Source organism: Podarcis erhardii, assembly GCF_964252035.2.
Source record: "Podarcis erhardii genome assembly, chromosome: 4".
Lineage (NCBI taxonomy): Eukaryota > Metazoa > Chordata > Lepidosauria > Squamata > Lacertidae > Podarcis > Podarcis erhardii.
The window spans coordinates 74377835-74394713 of NC_138508.1; the positions used below are offsets into that span (position 1 = coordinate 74377835).

The following is a 16879-nucleotide window of genomic DNA, read 5'->3' on the forward strand; positions in this document are numbered from 1 at the left end:
GTATACTGCAGACTAATCTTCTGAAGAAAGCTGTACTTAATATTCTGAGCAGCATACCTGTGTTTGCACAAATCAAGCACTAAATATATGCTTCAAACAAAAAGGTCTCTCAATATTGGATTAGAATGTTGGCCCTCTAAATTGTAAGTCTATTTATAAAGTTCACTTATGGGTCAGTTCAAACACAACCTACATCTCTCATCTCCAATTACTTGTAGTAATAGCATTCTATCATAGGCACGCGGCCTAGTAACAATCACCACAATGTTTCAGTTCCTACCACCCAAAGTTCCTCTAATGTTTCTTAAAGTTAAAAATAAGCATGTCGGGGAATATTGTGTGTTTTGGCAGTTCGATCACAGCCTAGTATTTTGTTCTCAAAATAAATTAAGTTCCTGTATCTTATATATAGCCTGCATGAAACAATGCATGTGTGTGTAGTTTCTTCAGATCACTGGCAATCTTCACTTCCTGGGTGACCAGCCCCATTTTTTATGTTAAACCTTTTTAACAAAATGAGACAGTCAAATAAAAAGAGCATGCGAGTCAGAAAAAATGAGTGGTAGATACATTGGCCTCCACATCTGAATAGGTCGAAAGCTACTACCTTATTTCAACAGTCTACCATATACCTTCTCTAGGCAGGACTCTTGAGTGTCAACCTCAGTCTAGAACAGGATTTCCCAAACGTGGGTCTTCAGTTGTTGTTGGGCTACAATTCCCATCATCCCTGACCACTGATCCTGCGAGCTAGGGATGATGGGAGCTGTAGTCCAACAACAACTGAAGACCCAAGTTGGTCTATATACTTGATTGGATTTAGGCTTACTCATCATGCTTGAAGTAGATCTAATGAAAGGTCTAAGTTGGTCACCCCTGACAAACTTGTTACACTGATTTCAGAGGTTTGCTCTAATCATGAATAAACCTGAATCCAACCCGCTGAGCTAAAGTTTTCCCTCTATAAAATGATCAGGACACTTAGGATTCTAAAAACAGTACCAGAGACCCTAAGCAAAACACCACTCGTTTGTATTTTAACTTCACGTGGTAAACAGTAGTCCAAGTACTGACAGTTAAAAAATAAAATAAAAAAGGTCTCTTGGAGGAAACAGTAGCACTTACGATCGGCAACACACGGGCAGACGAAAGAAAGAAGTTGAGGCACTCCACGAATGGAGGGCTACAGTTATTCATATTGCACCATGTAACCTTCCGTATGGAGGTCCTCATCACAATAACGTCCATTTCGTTAAAGCTAGCCAGTATTCATTCTGCCAGGCAGAACCTACAGTAGAAGCTGCATTTCACTGAAGTTTCCAGTGTCCGTGGAATACACAGCTGCTCTTCCATGTCCTCTGTCACGGGGCAACCGCTGGCCAGTTAGCCTGAGGAGTTGAGAAAAAACAACAACCCCAATACTTGCGTTAGAAGATAACTTCAGCAACAAAGTGCATAAATGTTAAATAAACCGGTGCAAGCACATACCTACTCAATTCCTTACATTCTCCCGAGCCTAACCTGTATTATATCCCAACAGGCAAATGGGTTTTCCATCTTTAACTAATGCCTACCAGGGCTAAATAACATCAGCAAAACTATTTTTGTTGTTTTTTTATTGGTTTAAGGCAACAATATAGCAGCAGACAACAATACAGGCAGAGTTACTACAATTTAGTAAGTTCTACTTAGAGCAGAACCAGTGAAATTAATGGACCTAAGTTGGTCATGGTAATTAATTTCAATGTGTGTACGCTGTACACTAGCAAAGACTTAATCTACTTGTCAGTCCTTATACAGTTGCAGTTAGCTAAGAATCACTTATGAGGTGCTATTGCTTGTCAGATATTGTCTCCAGAAGAGGGGCGGAAAACCTTGCCTCCACCCCTCACAATTCCCTTGTGTGACGGTGGGGTTGTTCATGGGTTGCATACCAGTGGCGGATGGGGCCAAACACCCACACACCTTGGCATCCCCCTTGCTCTGCGCCTGAGAAAAGGCAGAAGCTGGCCATACAAGGGGGAAAAATCTCTCCCTATATCTCCCAACTCCATTTGTGTCCTCACTGTGGGGTGGGAGGCATCGGGAGGTTATTTCTCGGTGCACAGAGAAGAAATGCAGTGGTAGTAGTTTGAAGGCATGGCGGAAGAGATCGTTAGGAAACAGGAAGCGGAGTAGCTTAGGAAGAGTGATGGGGTGAGATTAAGAGGCCTGGTGGGCAGACTCAAAGCTCCCTACTGCTGCTTTAGTACAAGACTGGGTTTAGGTGAAATCACTCCCCAAAGCAGACAGCTATGATCAGATCATCAATACAGTGGTACCTCGGGTTAAGAACTTACCGGTAATTCATTCTCGAGGTCCGTTCTTAACCTGAAGCTGTTCTTAACCTGAGGTACCACTTTAGCTAATGGGGCCTCCCACTGCCACCGCACAATTTCTGTTCCCATCCTGAAGCAAAGTTCTTAACCTGAGGTACTATTTCTGGGTTAGCGGAGTCTGTAACCTGAAGCGTCTGTAACCCGAGGTACCACTGTATAACTTATCAAACAGTAATGCTCAGCAAGAGAAACTATTATTTCCAATAATGATTTTTTTCCCCACCCTAGGTTTTGCCAGCTATTATCTTTTCTATTCTCATAAACTTTTTAGAATAAAGTTGTTTGCATTCTCTGAGCAATATTAAAGGGCCCTGGGTACCAAGCTGTTTGCCTGTCTGAAATCATACATATTTTCATGACCTCATGCTCACTTATTTCCCACCACAACCACCGAGTTAAACAGAGCCTGAACAAACTTATCTTTTTTATCTGATAAACCAGCATCAAGGCTAGTTCAGATAATGTAACACTTTTCTTAGACTTACGTTTCATGAAAGATGATACTGCGAAAATAAGAACTGAGGAAGATTGAATTAAGCTGAGCAAACCCCAAAGACTTAAATATTTATTTTTATCAAAGATGTTTGATCCATATGGAAGAAGGGAACGTCTTAGTTTGGTAAGGTTATTTCAAATGGAAACCATATTGGACAAAACACAGCTGATTCTTGTTTATGGTTAGTGAGGCACAATAGACTTCTTTAAATGTGTTGTTACAGGTAAACCCTCCTTGTTTTCTTTCCCCCCAGGTCATATACTATATTAAAGAGAGAAAGCTTTTAAAAATTCATGTTATGGCAGTCCATTTGGCTACTTTTCCACATTAATTTTGCACACTGTGCAGCTAGCTCTGGCAGCTTCCAGTAAGGAGTGAGTTTATCTAAGTTCTCCCAAAGCAGCAGAATCAGCAAGAATGCAGAGACGAAAAGGAGAAGGGAAAGAACCGTTTCCATAACTTTTCTTCTTGAGCTGCTGGGCCAGCCCTACCCTTAGGCAGTGTGAGAAAGAGAGGAAGCTGCTTTATACTGAATCAGACCACCTAGCATTGCCTGCACTGACTGTCAGCAGCTGTCCTGGGCTTCAGGCTGGGAATGTCTCCCAGCCCTACCTGAAAATACCAGGCATTGAACCTGGATCCTTCTGCATGCCAGGTAGACGTTCTGGAACTGAGGTATGACCCTTTTGCTCTATCTCAGGCAGTCGATGCTAGAGGGCAATGGCCAGCAGCCTCCCTGGCCATTCCTTTCCATTGGAGGTCAGAGCCTCACAGCCTGTCTAGTTTTAAAGATACAACATCAGCAGCAGCCAGGACCTTTGGGACTGCCCATCAATGGTTAGCATCTTGACATCAGACTGAGCAGGAACACGTGTCGTCTCGTCACAGTCTTCCCCACTGCAGTGAAACGCACTGAATTCCTGTTTGCATTATGGAAATGATTTCCAAATTTGCATTTCTGCCTATATATATATATCAGCATATGCAAATTCGTGCAAAGCTGTATCATATTTCGTCCTCTAGGTTTGGTGATGTGTAACCCGTGATCTTAAAGAGAGGGTGTAAATAAATTTAAAAGCCAAGCGCTGTGGGACAAATGCAGCCTCTGTGCTCTTGCTGAAGAGGGATGATAAAGCCTATATTTGCGCACACACCCCGTGGAAATTAACCAGCTTAGATATCTGCTTGGTATGAAATTCTTATTGGCGGAAGATAGCCCTCTGCTCATACATGTAAATTCTGTATTTTTATTCAGTGCACAGAAGCCAAAGGATTGGACAATTTATTTTCAGCTAGGAAACAGATGAAATGTATGCTCAGCCTCGCTCAGTCTTGCTGGGGGACTGGGTGAATATAGGTCACCGTCAGAGCTTAACACTTCAGTGGTTTCCTGGCGCTAAATACCTTGCTAGACACTCTCAACAGTATGAGGTTAATCAGGCTGACCTGTTGTGAAACCAGGGGCACAAGACACAGCTTGAAATTTCTTTCAGACACACCAAACCAGCCGAGGAACTATCCAAAGCACACACACAATTATATGATAGGAGGAAATGTAAACAATAATGTTTGAGCACTCTGGCAATATAAGTAAGGATTTTAAGTTTTGGTTTTTTTCTTCTTGGATATCAAGGTGGATATAGTTTTACAGTTTTTTGCTCCTGTGGCACTGATTCCCACCTCCTTAAACACACACACACCCTTTCACTATCACCCATTCTCAGTCTTTATCCAGAAGCTGATTGTATGAAAAACCAGAATTTAAACCACCATGCATTTAAGTAAATCTGATTTATTCATTTTATTTTGTTCATCATATGTTGGGTGATATGAGAGCCTAACCGCACAATCATAAAAGCCTACATTTAAGTCAGGTGGGGCTTACTTTCAGGTAAATGAGTACAGGGTTGCAGTTTTAAGTTTTACAATCCTAATTCCACCTACCTGCCAGCAAGGAATTCCTGAGTAGGCATAGTTAGGATTGTGCTGTAAGGCATTTTGCACTCTGTGCTTAAGCTAATTCCACAATAATCAAGGGTGGCTGAAAATTTGTGTTGCGGGGCTGGAGGGCATTAATCCACTTCAATGGTTTGCAATAAGGAAAGCACTTTCTTCCCATTAGCTTTCCTTTCCACAAAGCCAATGCAGAACCCCTAATGAACACATCTGCCTAGCAAATTCTAAAGTGGGACAATTAAAAATTGAAAGCAGAGATAGAGAGCCTGCCATGCTTCCTGACTGTTGCACTGTGAACAAGCAGACTCTTAGTTATTTAGACTCCACCTTTCCCCCCTCAGAGTTCAAGATGGGTATTCCCACCCCCTCCTTTCCGCACAATCCTGAGAGGCAATGACTGGCTGAGCGGAGATTTGAACCCTGATCTCCCAGGTCCTAGTCTGACCACCCAACCCAACTCTGCTCTCTTAAGTCTTTCTCCGCTGAGCTGCTAAGTAAAAGGGAAGCTCTAGGAATGCTCTTTGCCTCTTTACTTTACTCTTTACTTACACTGTTTAACATTAGTAAATTTGTGTGCAAGGTGGTTAAGATTTTGCTCTTATTAGATGCAAGCCACCAGCAGTTTAATTATTTTTCCCTCTATGTGTATGTTTGTCTTGGATAAGGGATTTCCTCCTCCTCCTCCTCCATCCAGCTCAGTTACACCTAGTTAAACCCTTTAAAGGCAAAGGATTTGCATGAGTGTCAAGGGGCACAGGCTGACCCGCATTAATGCCTGAAGAGGAAATAGCCTAGTTGGACTAATCTGTCATCATTCTTAAGTTCGGCAGCACTGACAGCTACTGCAGTGGAGTAGCAGGGAGAAGAGTTTATCTGACTAACAGGGACCATCCTGCAAACCTTAAAGCACTTTCAAGTCTCATTTATTTCATTAGCAGAGGTTTAAGCATGAGCCTACGTAATATTCTCTTTTTTTAAGGTTATTGATAACTATCATCAAGTGAAGTAGCCCATGGGCAGCAGCCAAATGGCTTAAGGTGATATATGGGAAATATTACATCGCCAAGTCAAAAGCATGAGCAGTATTGAAAATGTTAAGAACACTCATTACTTTAAGGAGTGGAGAATGAAAACATGGCACTAGATTACAGTGACTAAAGGACTTAATGGAAAGAATATTAATGGACATTAAGGAATCAACTAATGGGAAAGACCTATTACCATTATTAACCCCCCTCTTTATGCGTATATGACTCTTTCAGAATAATGACTAGCAATAGGTCACTTTCTCTGCATAACTGCACGCTTGGGCACATCAAAAAGTGCATCCAATCAGTTCAATACTGTGACGTTGTTAGGGGGAGCATGCAGATCCAGACATACATCTATATGAAGAACATGCACAGAACTTTGCTTTCATATACAGACTGGGGCAAGCATTATCCTTTTAGTAATGCAGTGCCAAATTACAGCATCCTGTTTTGTTTACTGTTATGAAATGCACCAGTCACTTCTCAGAATTTAATAAGTAATAAGGCCGGCAAGACTGAACAGCTACATTATGCTCAACCCTGGAAACCAAAAGGCACATTCAAACAGTTAGGATGTTTTCAGGACAGCCCTACGGATCTAAGGTATGTATGTGAGCCCTGTCCAGGATGCAGTAACATCATCTGAAGTTGAACAGGAACAGGAACGGATCTGTTTCTAGATTTTACCTCTCTTCAATCACTCTCATCCTGACATTACCATTTGCACAAGAGTAATATTGGTAGGACTACATCCACGTATGAGAGGCGGATGTGCTAATATGCTTTTGAGATTCTTTTCATGCAGCTGCCTCACCTGTGTTTAAGATATTTCATCATTATTGTTATCACAGCAATTACCTGAAGCAAAAATGTAGGAAGCAGCACATTCTGCTGACAGCTGCTGCTGCTCCATCTCTCTGTACGGGTCTGCCTTAAGAGGAGTAATATTTTATTTCTCTTGCTTTCAGAAAGCTTTTCCTGGTGATTATTTCAAGACATTTGAGGCAATGGAAACATGTTGAGCCAAATTTCTGCCTAAGCAGCTAAATATGCCCTATTCTTGGCACTAATCTATAGTTTCAAGACTCAGGGGTGTTGATGCTTGTGTCCTGAATCCCAATTTATATGGCGCAATCTCCTTTGTCTCTCAACCCTTAAATACATGCTTTGTGGGTCACGCCCCTGGGATTTTATGGTTTTTTCCTGCAGCTGTTCTTAAAACTCCGCACTTCCCACTCTTGCAAAGGGACTGCTTTTGCTTAAGCTCTGAGGTCATTAGAAGTTCTAGCTGCAAATGTATTCTTAGCCCCTCACATCACAGTAGGCCATCTCCCAATAGTCTCTTGGCACCACACCACCACTATTCTGGGCACTTCCCAAAAACAAAACAAAAGGAGTTTGCTCTCCAAACAATGCATACTGCAAATAAACAAAAAAATCTTGATGGCAAAATGCCTTTATGTGGAAAAACTGGGACCATTCATTTGTTGTTAGCAAATGAAGAAATTGAGTTTCTTGGGGATTTTTTAATGCCAATGTAGAGACCGCATGTGAAACATGCTATGTTTATGGGTGTTTTGTTTTCCAATTAAAAAAAGAAGCCTAGCAAATTCCAAGGCAGGAACATTGTTGGCTTGGACATAGCTGTATTGTGACAACCCTGCAAAGCTTTCTCTTTTCTCAGAGCCCCAAAATTATCACTTGAATGATTTACAGTGCATTTATTGTTTCAAGCATGTAAATAGGGCCCTTTCAGCTACTTGCCATAATCCCTCTTCAGTAATTGCTTCTCTCCCTCTCCCCACCAAAAAACCCCTCCTTAATGTGCTTTGCATAATTGCCACTTTATACACCAGCTTCTCATTATTATTTTGTAGAAATCTTCCTTCTGGGAAAAAAAGGTGGCTATCACTAATACCCAATTGTTTGAGATATATTATATGCTTGCGTTGCAGGAAACACATTGAAAGACTGAGGTCCAAAATATAATTATACTACACGAGAAAGGAAAGGGAAGTTTCCCACTATGAATGGCAATTCCCATCTTTCAAGCATAGCCTTTTGCATTACATTAAATGGCTACGGGTGATATAAACAACTTGTCTGGCCACCACTGCAATGGAATAAATAAATGTCTTCTCGCTGCCATACCACGGCAAACACAGATGCCTTCTTTGGAGGAACTTAAGTTACACACCAGTGTTTTCAGAAAGCGTGGCTCTGTAGCAGGATCAGATTAAAGTAAAGGAAGGAAGGAAGCCAGAATGCTACTGATCATCTATATGCAAGTGTTCAAGCAGATGTTGCCTGAAGGGCAAAATTTTCCTCCTCCTCCTCCTCTCACTCTGGTAGTAGCTAGATGAGCTTTGTATGAGGGAGAACAGAAGCAGCTTCAAATATGTTATAACCATTTATAAGATGGAAAGCTACTGCCCTGTTTTTCTCAAATCATACCAAAGTGAAAAATAATACGGATGTTTCTATCCTTCTTAATGCTTCTACTATCTGTCAAAGTGAGGGCCAGGGGGGGACCTCCAGCTGTTGTTAAGACTCCTGTACCAGGCATGCCAGATGCTGTTGGACTTTAATTTATTCATTCAAAGCCCCATCAGATTCAGATCCAGCCAGCAAGGGCCATGTTCAGGTTTTATTGCGGGAGCTGTCATCCCAACATCATCTGGGGCAACAGAGATTCCTCACCCACAATGCCTGCATTTGTGACGAGGATGGCTATATCTATCTATCTATCTATCTATCTATCTATCTATCTATCTATCTATCTATGGCTGTCAATGAATTATAGGATTTTTAGTTCATCATATGAGATGCTCTTCAGCTGTGTTTATGATTTTAGCCTAACTTGACTAATGTTGCAGTCCTATACACACACCTTACTGGGAATCCGTGATACTCAATTTGATGAGGTCTTTCTTCCGAGTAGATGTTGATCGAGGATTGCGCTGTGAAATCTGCAGCCCTTAACTGCAATCCTGCCTCAGTACACCAGCTCGGAGACAAACTCCACAGAGATCAAGAGATGGGTGAGCTGACCCTATGCATGTTTAATCACCAAGTGCCACTGAGTTTAACGTGGCTCACTTCTATGTGTGCATGTAACTGCAGATTTCTAAATAAGCATGCACAGAATTGGATCGTCAAAAGTCATAACTAGATCTACTGATGTTCTCTGTAGTGTAGCATGCAATACCATAATAATAAAAAACTACAGACAGGTTCCAAAGCTTCCTTCTACGATGGTGGCAATAGTGATTTCTCAGCTATTTTTCTTCCCAGCAATTTTAATGCATTGGCTGATTCTTGATCCGGGGTAATCCCTTATTTGAGGTTCCTGGTCTCATTTCTGTAACAAAGTAGCAGCTATATAAAACGGGTTTGTAACCTTAAATACCCTCTGCAGGTTTATTAGAATGTCCCCCCAAAAAACCCTAGGGTTTCACCCAGAAAAACTGCATCAATTCAAATTTTAGCCTGCAATAGTTACACAAATGGAAAAGCTTTCTCACCAAGCTTGCCAAGGTTAATTTGAAACTGTTAGGAAGCATTTGGATTTGTTTGCATGCCAGCCAGCATTTAAAATCTGAGAGGATGTTGTTGTAGCAATAGGATGCAAATCTCTGCATCAGTCAGGAAGCTGGGAAAGTTAGCTCTTTCCCCTTGAGGGTCCATGGATCCCCTGAAAACAAGCCTATTCTGAAGGAAATGAATCATGGCCACCAGCTTCACTGATACTCTGTTTCCCAGTAGTCTTTACAATTCATTCAATATGATGTTACTTACTTATATTTATTTATTTAATGGGGCTTATATACCACCCAATCACCAACATCTCTAAGTAGTTTACTTAATTATACATTAAAATATATGCTCTCTCTGACAAATTCATACTAGGTAAGACTCTATGAAACAAACGAAACTCCTACAATCTTTACTTTTCCAAAGAAACTAGGTTTTTTTAAAAACAATAACCAAAAACATAAATCCCACAGATGTTTTATTAACTGCCAAGTTCCTTCCAAACCTCAATGTAACCAAATGTTAACTGAGGGTCTACACAAGCAAAAGTTTCCCTGTCCCTTATCTGACTGTTTCATAACCTACACAGTTTTATACTGTCTTATGCTATTACCACCTACACCAATGGGTAGAAAAAGTGTCACAGGTGAAAACACCAGTTTCACATTACAAATGTCACCAGCAGCATAAATTTGTTTCCAAAAGGAACAATCAGTTCAGTGTGAGCTTTACTGCTCATTTCAATAGGATCAGTGTATCTGCCTTTTATAGACTTTTTCTTTACACTGTTTCTCTCCTACTCAGTTGCACCAACCAATCCAGCAGTATGGTTTTCAACTTTTTGGAAACAGATACGCGTTAGTTTGCTTTTTGCTGTATTGTTCTCAAAACTTCAAAGTGTGATCTGCATTCCCCCCCTCCCCAAGTGAATTCAGCCTGCAATATGATGCACGGACACTTATGAGTCACACTGAAACCCGGGGGACTTACTTCCCTGCACAGCATGAACTAGTTTCAGACACTGCACTAATCAGTTATGGAGCTATGGACACAAGCCCTTTTCTCTTAAAACAACCTTTGATCTTTCTTCTCAAACCTCTGCCTTAACTATTAGACTGAGGAGCATATTGTGCTCCTCCCAATCCTCTCATTTACAGTGCTCAGTCTGCAATCCTAATGATGAGCATTTACTTCTAAGTGAACGTGCACAAGGATTGGGCTTGGGGCGGCATGTCTGAGAGGTAAGGATGTAATCCCAACACCATTTACCTGGGAAAACTCAACTTGCTTCTGAGTAGGCATGGCTAGGATTGCCCGGTTAGTTCTGACACGTATATACAATAATAAACAGTCCCCACCTTCGTGCAGGTGCAAAGTGCTTCCCCCTCACTAATGAATGCTGATTTGCATATAATTCTGCCTGGATTACTGTAAAATGAATTATATTTGGTTTGGCTTTTAAAGACAGACTTGAAGCTTCGTTTACTACAGATTATAATTCTGGCAAGTGTATGTGACTCTTGTGTCACACCATCAAAAGAGCTGCATTAGTTTGCTTCCAAGCTCATTTCAAAGCCTGACTTTTAAAACCTTAAAAAGCTTGCGACCCAGTTAACTGAACCATCCTATCCATACCTTTAGCTCATCTCTCTCTCTCTCCTGCTCCCTCTCCCTCTCTGTTCCATCTTTGCTGATGGCAAAGCAGCTGCAAACCAAAAAAGAGAGGTGATGTTTTGCACACATCTCAACAGGGAGGCTTGCCTGGTACCAGGACTGCTTTCTTTCAAGATTCAGGTTAAAAAAAACCCCACCCTTTTCATTCTCAGGCTCTTAAACTCTATACGTTTTTAGATTTTGCTGATGGTCATGTTTCATCTTCCAGCTGTTTTGTTGCGTGTTTTTGTTGCTGTGACATTTTAATGGTGCTCTCAGATCAGTTTTATTGAACGGTGGTACGGAAATACTTTAAACAAGAAATAAAGCCAGTATATTACGGAGCAGCAAATCCAATGTATACATCCCTTTTCAGACAACATCACATTGGCTGCTTCTGGTGCGACCACCTGTGATGAATGGCTGGTGAACAGCATTGTCCAATTAGCTCTCAGGTCACATGACTTGCCTTATAGCCAGTATCATTTCCTTGCAGCCTAAGTGGAACTGCGTTCAGTGGACTTAACTTCTGGTGCGAATGGAAAAAGAACAAGGCAGCTCACAAAAAGCAGAAATCAAGGGTGGCGGTGTGCATTTCATCCATTTTAAGAGTCTACCAATGCCAATCCTTTTAGACATTTAAGGCTGGACTCAGTGAACTTTACTGCAGGTAAAGAGGACTGGATGCACACTACTGTTACAGAGTTTTAACAGGAAAGGAAATATTATTGCACCTAGACAAACATTTGGAGTGGCACAGTTCCTCACTTTTTTTGCGGAGTGGGATTAACCCACTTCCTTAAGTGGATGGGACCAAATCCAGACATCAGCAATGAAAATCTGGACCACACAGTTCCCCCCTAGATAACACACCCCTCTCCCCATGCCAGGAGCGCCAGCGACCATGGGTGACACGCAGCATGCATGGCCCTGGCACTGAAATTTGTGGGTGCCCGGCCCCTTCATGGGGTATTTTGTGGGTGCTTGGGCACCCAGGGCCCCAGGGAGTTGGCACGCATGCCCCATGGCCCAACACGGGCAGCTATCCTTTCCCCCTGGCAATTCTCCTGTGGCCTTAATGCCTGCCTGCTAGAGAACCACAAACTCAATAAGCAAACCGCCTCACTCTCTTCCCCCCTTAGGGAGAATGATGCCCAGGGGAGGGTCAAAGGGACCGGAGGTGGGTCGGAGGCTACCTAGATGAGGAGGGCTGGGGCGCCCCCTGGAGGCCTCCTGCCGGTCGCCGTCCTCCTGGCCGCTGAGCGGGTAGGCGAGCAGGCGCATGGGCTCCCAGCAGGCCGCCTCCACCTCGCGCACCTGCTCGCGGCTGAGGCGCTCCCGCCAGGCGTGGATGGCTTCGCGCGCGTCGCGGGCGGAGATGAGGAAGGGGCGCTCGGAGGAGTAGGCGGCGCCGCGCGTCATGTTGAGCACGAAGTCCTCGAGCGCGGGCGGCGACGGCAGGTCGGCGAAGCGCAGCAGCCGGCGCAGCTGGGCGCGCGGCTCCAGCACCAGGTCCTCGTAGCGCAGCTGCGTGTAGCGCGCGCGCAGCCAGGCCGGCGCGCGGCGGGAGAAGAGCAGGTCGCGCAGCCAGGCCTGGCAGATCACCTCGAGGGCGCCGCCCAGGAAGAACTCGGCGCGGTGCTGCTGGCGAGGGTGGACCCCGGCCAGAGCCGCCGCCGCCGCGGCGCCGGGGGGCAGCAGAGGGGGGCGGCGGGGGAGTCCCCGGGGCTCGGCGGCGCGGTGGCGGCTCCGCAGGACCTGGATGCTCTCCCGCAGCAGCGCCTGCTTGGCCTTGAGGCGCGAGTTGTGGACGGCGCGCGGGTCGCGGAAGAGCTGCACCACGCGCAGGTCCAGCTCCGGGTCGCGCAGCAGCGGCAGCAGCGCGCCCAGCTCCAGCAGCCGCACGTCCTTGATCACCATCACCGGGTACTTTCGGCACTCGGCCTCCAAGTCCCGCAGCGCCCGCGGAGGGCAGCTGCGCTCGCAAGCGGCGCCGTCGACCAGGCCCACGTCGGAGCGGGCCCGGGGCGCCGCGGGGCACAGCGGCGCGGAGCAGATCACCTTGTTGGTCTTCCAGCCGAAGATGCTGGCTGTGCTGAGGTTGACGCCGCCGCCGCCGCCGCCGCCGCCGGGCAAGAAGGGCGCCAGCGGGTCTCGGGGCCCCGGCGGCGCGGCGTAAAGGCGCAGCACCGAGAAGTCGCATCGGAAGAGCGAGCGCACCATGTCTCGCAGCGCGCCCTGCAGGCTCAGCGCGTCGCCCGGGTACAGCGCCTGCCACATGTGCCACATGGGCTCGTACAGGTAGAAGACGTCCGGGTGCTGGTTGAAGAGCTCGCCCAGGAACGAGGAGCCCGTGCGCCAGGTGGCGTGCAAGTAGATGTGGCGCTTCCCGCCCGCCCGGCTCCCCGGGCCGGCTTCGTCCGAGTCCTCCGACGCGTTCTTCTTCGCTTCGTGCCTGGGCGCGGGCGGAGCGGCGGCTTCTCCCGGCGGCGGCTGCCCTTCCCACGCCCAGTCCCCGAGCGCCTCCTCGAGGCCGGGGCAGCGGTGGGGCGGCGGCGGCGGCGGCTGCTCCTTTCCCGCGCGCCCTCTCCTGGCGCCGTAGTCCAGCATGTAAGACACCAGCAGCAGGAGCAGCAGCGTGTAGAGCGCCAAGCCCAGCGCGAAGCCGCGGTGCTCCCAGCGCCACCTCCAGCGCCGCCGGCTCTTCATGGCGCTCTCCGGCCACGCCTGAGGGGAACAACCCAGGGCGCTGCCGCCGCCGCCGCCGCTTGCTGCTGAGGCGGGACTCGAGCGAGGAGGCTGCTGCCTGTTTGAAAAACAGCCACAAACTTGGAGAGGCGGAGGAAAGCGAAGGAGGAGGCGGCCCAGAAACACGCCCACACGCCGGCGAGTGTGAGGAGAAAGCGGCAGCCAGCCTTGCTTTCAAGTCGATCCCGCCGCCGCCGCTGATGATGATGGGGTCGGTCTGGAAGCGGGTCGGTGCCCAAACACTCTTCCTCCTGAGCGCATGTGCGCTTTCGCTCCCGAGAACCTGCAGGCTGCGAAGCCTGCGCGCTTCCAAACTTGATCCTAGACAACGGCGCGCAGGGTCGGGGGGAGTGTGGACACTTCCTGAGGACTCGACGACTCAATGGCGGAGCCCTTAACTAGTCCTCGTGATTTAACATTGAGGCTCCCGTCTACATTTTTTTTTGCAAAATATCTGTCAGCCGTCGCGGTACCTCTGCAGTGGAAAGCAGCAGGAGCGAGTTTGACATTTTGTACGCACGTTTTCCCTTTATGGCTCCATATGCCCATTCAAAACAAAACAAAAAAAGGAGGGAAGTGCCTAGAGCAGCGCCTGGAGAGAATGGTCACCACAGTCTCTTCCCATGTTGTGCTCATTCATTCATTCAGCCTCCCTTCCGCCCCATAAGGAATGCTCAATGCAGAATCCGTTGTTTAAAAACAATATACCATAAAATCATAAACAGGTAAGAGCCAGTGGTTGTGTGCATGTGCTGACGAGACCCGGGTTCAAAGCACTGTTTGGCGATGTGACTTTGGGCTCCTCACACTCTCTGAAGGTGACCTCCTACCTTGTATGGACAGCCGTGCGGTGGTAAGTTTTGCAATGTAGGAATTTGCCGTGACACAGTGCCAGGGAATGTCCCAAAATGCAGGCTACTCTTGCGATCTACACTCACATATATACATCCCAAAAAGCAAAAACACCAATGAGATGTTTTCCTTGCAGTGCTCTGCTGACCAGGAGTACCTCTGTCTTGTCTGGATTAAGTTTCAGTTTGTTTGGTCACATTTATCCTATTACTTGCTCTAATCTGTTCAAAACCTCCAGTGTCCCTAGTTTGAAATGGAAGTGTGTGTGTGTGTGTGTGTGTGTGTGAAAGACAGAGAGAGAGAGAGAGATTGGGAGATGCACCATGATGTCTGCATAGTGATGACAAAAAACTCAAAATCTTTGGGCAGCCTCCACAATAGTTTCACGTGGCTGTTGAGAAGCATAGTTGACAACAGGAAAATGCTGAGAGACGTGAAAGGCATCATGCGGGAGTTCTCCAACACCTCCTACAGAAATCTGACCTGTAGGAAGGACTGGAACCACCATAAAACAGTACCTCCAATGGCACCTGTCTAAACCAGGAGTGGACAGGAGGTAGCTAGCAGGGTGATCCGAAGTAGATCAGCAAGAATTTATGGCTCGAAATAGATTATTAATAGCAGCAACGAAATGACGCTTCCCTGACCTAAAATAAGCTGCTGAAACGAGGACAGCTCAGGGTAAGCAAGAGTGACCTTTTTATACAGAATAATTTTGAGCTCCGTTCAGTTATGAGACTCAGAACAAATTTATCTAGGCTCAGAATTATTAATTAGCGTGTGTCTTTTGCCCCAAGCCGTCTTAGCTGGTGGGTTTCGGAGTTATGATAGAACTAACATTAGATCTTAGCAGCCCAAAGCCTAGACCTATGTTTCCCAAACTTGGGTCTCCAGCTGTTTTGGGACTACAACTCCCATCATCCCCAGCTAGCAGGACGAGTGGTCAGGGACAGGGCCGTCTTAAGCATATCCAGTGCTGTGGTGCAAAGCGCCCCCCGCCAGTTTCCCAGAGTTTTTTAGGGAGGACGGTGCTGCCGGCGGGGCTGGAGGAGGCGGGCAGTGGCTGGAGGGCAGCTCCTCTGGCAGGGAAGAGGCAGAGGCTGGACGCGGCGCCTCCCGGCTCAGCTGGCGGCTTCGTGCCGCAGTGGCCATGGCAGACGGAAGCTCTGGGTGCAGCGCTGCTTCGGCGTGGCATGGCAGAGGTGGGCGAGGGCGGCGAGCTGATGCCAGGAGGCGCTGCATCCAGCTTCCACCTCTTCCCTGGTGCCCTCCAGAACTTGGTGCCCCGCACCACTAGCCTCTATGTGTAGGATGCCCCTGGTCAGGGATCATGGGAACTGTAGTCCAAAAACAACTGGAGACCCAAGTTTGGGAAACATTGCTCTAGACAATCCAGAAGAATACCATGGTCAGTGAGTAGTGTTAAGTCTGCTGAGAAGTCCAGGAGAACTAAAAAAGAATGTACACTCATATTGCCCAGTTCCCAGCATAACTTATCTACCAGGACTTCTTAGGGCTCTGGCCATGTGCCAGTGCCAATTAGTTGGAATAATGGGCACACACATCTCTTAAATGCCTTGGAGAAGAGAATGCAGGTTCTCCCATATGTCAGCATAAGTCAGATCTTGTTACGTAATAACTAATAAGCACAACAGTCGCGTATTTATCCGGAAACGGTTGCTTTCTAAAGCTCCAGCATGGAATGAGATAGAAATATGAACGTTTTTATTTTGTTATGTGTGAAAAACAGTTTTATATGTTTATTGTGTTGCTTTGAGGTTGTGTGGGATGAAATCCTGGCCCCATTTAAATCCGTGGGAGTTTTTGGCAAGCACCCCTCAGTGCGAGCAGCATGTAACAGTTTTACACGTAGAAGTCTGTCTCTCTTTAAACTAGGAACAGATTTTATTCCCTTGGATTTGCCCCATTTGGATCTGCCTCATCCCAAGGGGTCAACCAAAAAGCCCACACATGCCTAATAGCATCTTAAATTCCAGTTTTAAAGAAACCCAACAACTCTGGAGGTTCTTTGAACTGTTTTTCAGCCAATAGGACTATCTGAGGTATGAATGAAAAGAGTATGCACAGTTAACATCATACAATAATTCTGGGCTTTTTGTACAGCGAGTTTCTCCCATACATTGTGAATTTTTTTGAATAATAAGTATTTTGTATGTGGAATATCATACTTGTGTGATAGCCAGCAGGGCAAAGGCAAACTTGGCCCTCCA

At 46.2% G+C, this 16879-nt stretch overlaps 1 protein-coding gene across 1 annotated transcript; it reads right to left on the bottom strand.

Annotated features, from left to right (window-relative positions):
- Positions 1-436: 436 nt before the first annotated feature.
- On the bottom strand, positions 437-14534 carry CHST7 (carbohydrate sulfotransferase 7). Its single transcript, XM_081858984.1, has 2 exons — positions 12245-14534; positions 437-1388 (listed from the first exon to the last, which is right to left on the bottom strand). The coding sequence occupies exons 1-2, from the start codon at positions 13755-13757 to the stop codon at positions 1384-1386; spliced, it is 1518 nt and encodes a 505-aa protein (XP_081715110.1). The 5' UTR covers positions 13758-14534; the 3' UTR covers positions 437-1383.
- Positions 14535-16879: the final 2345 nt, after the last annotated feature.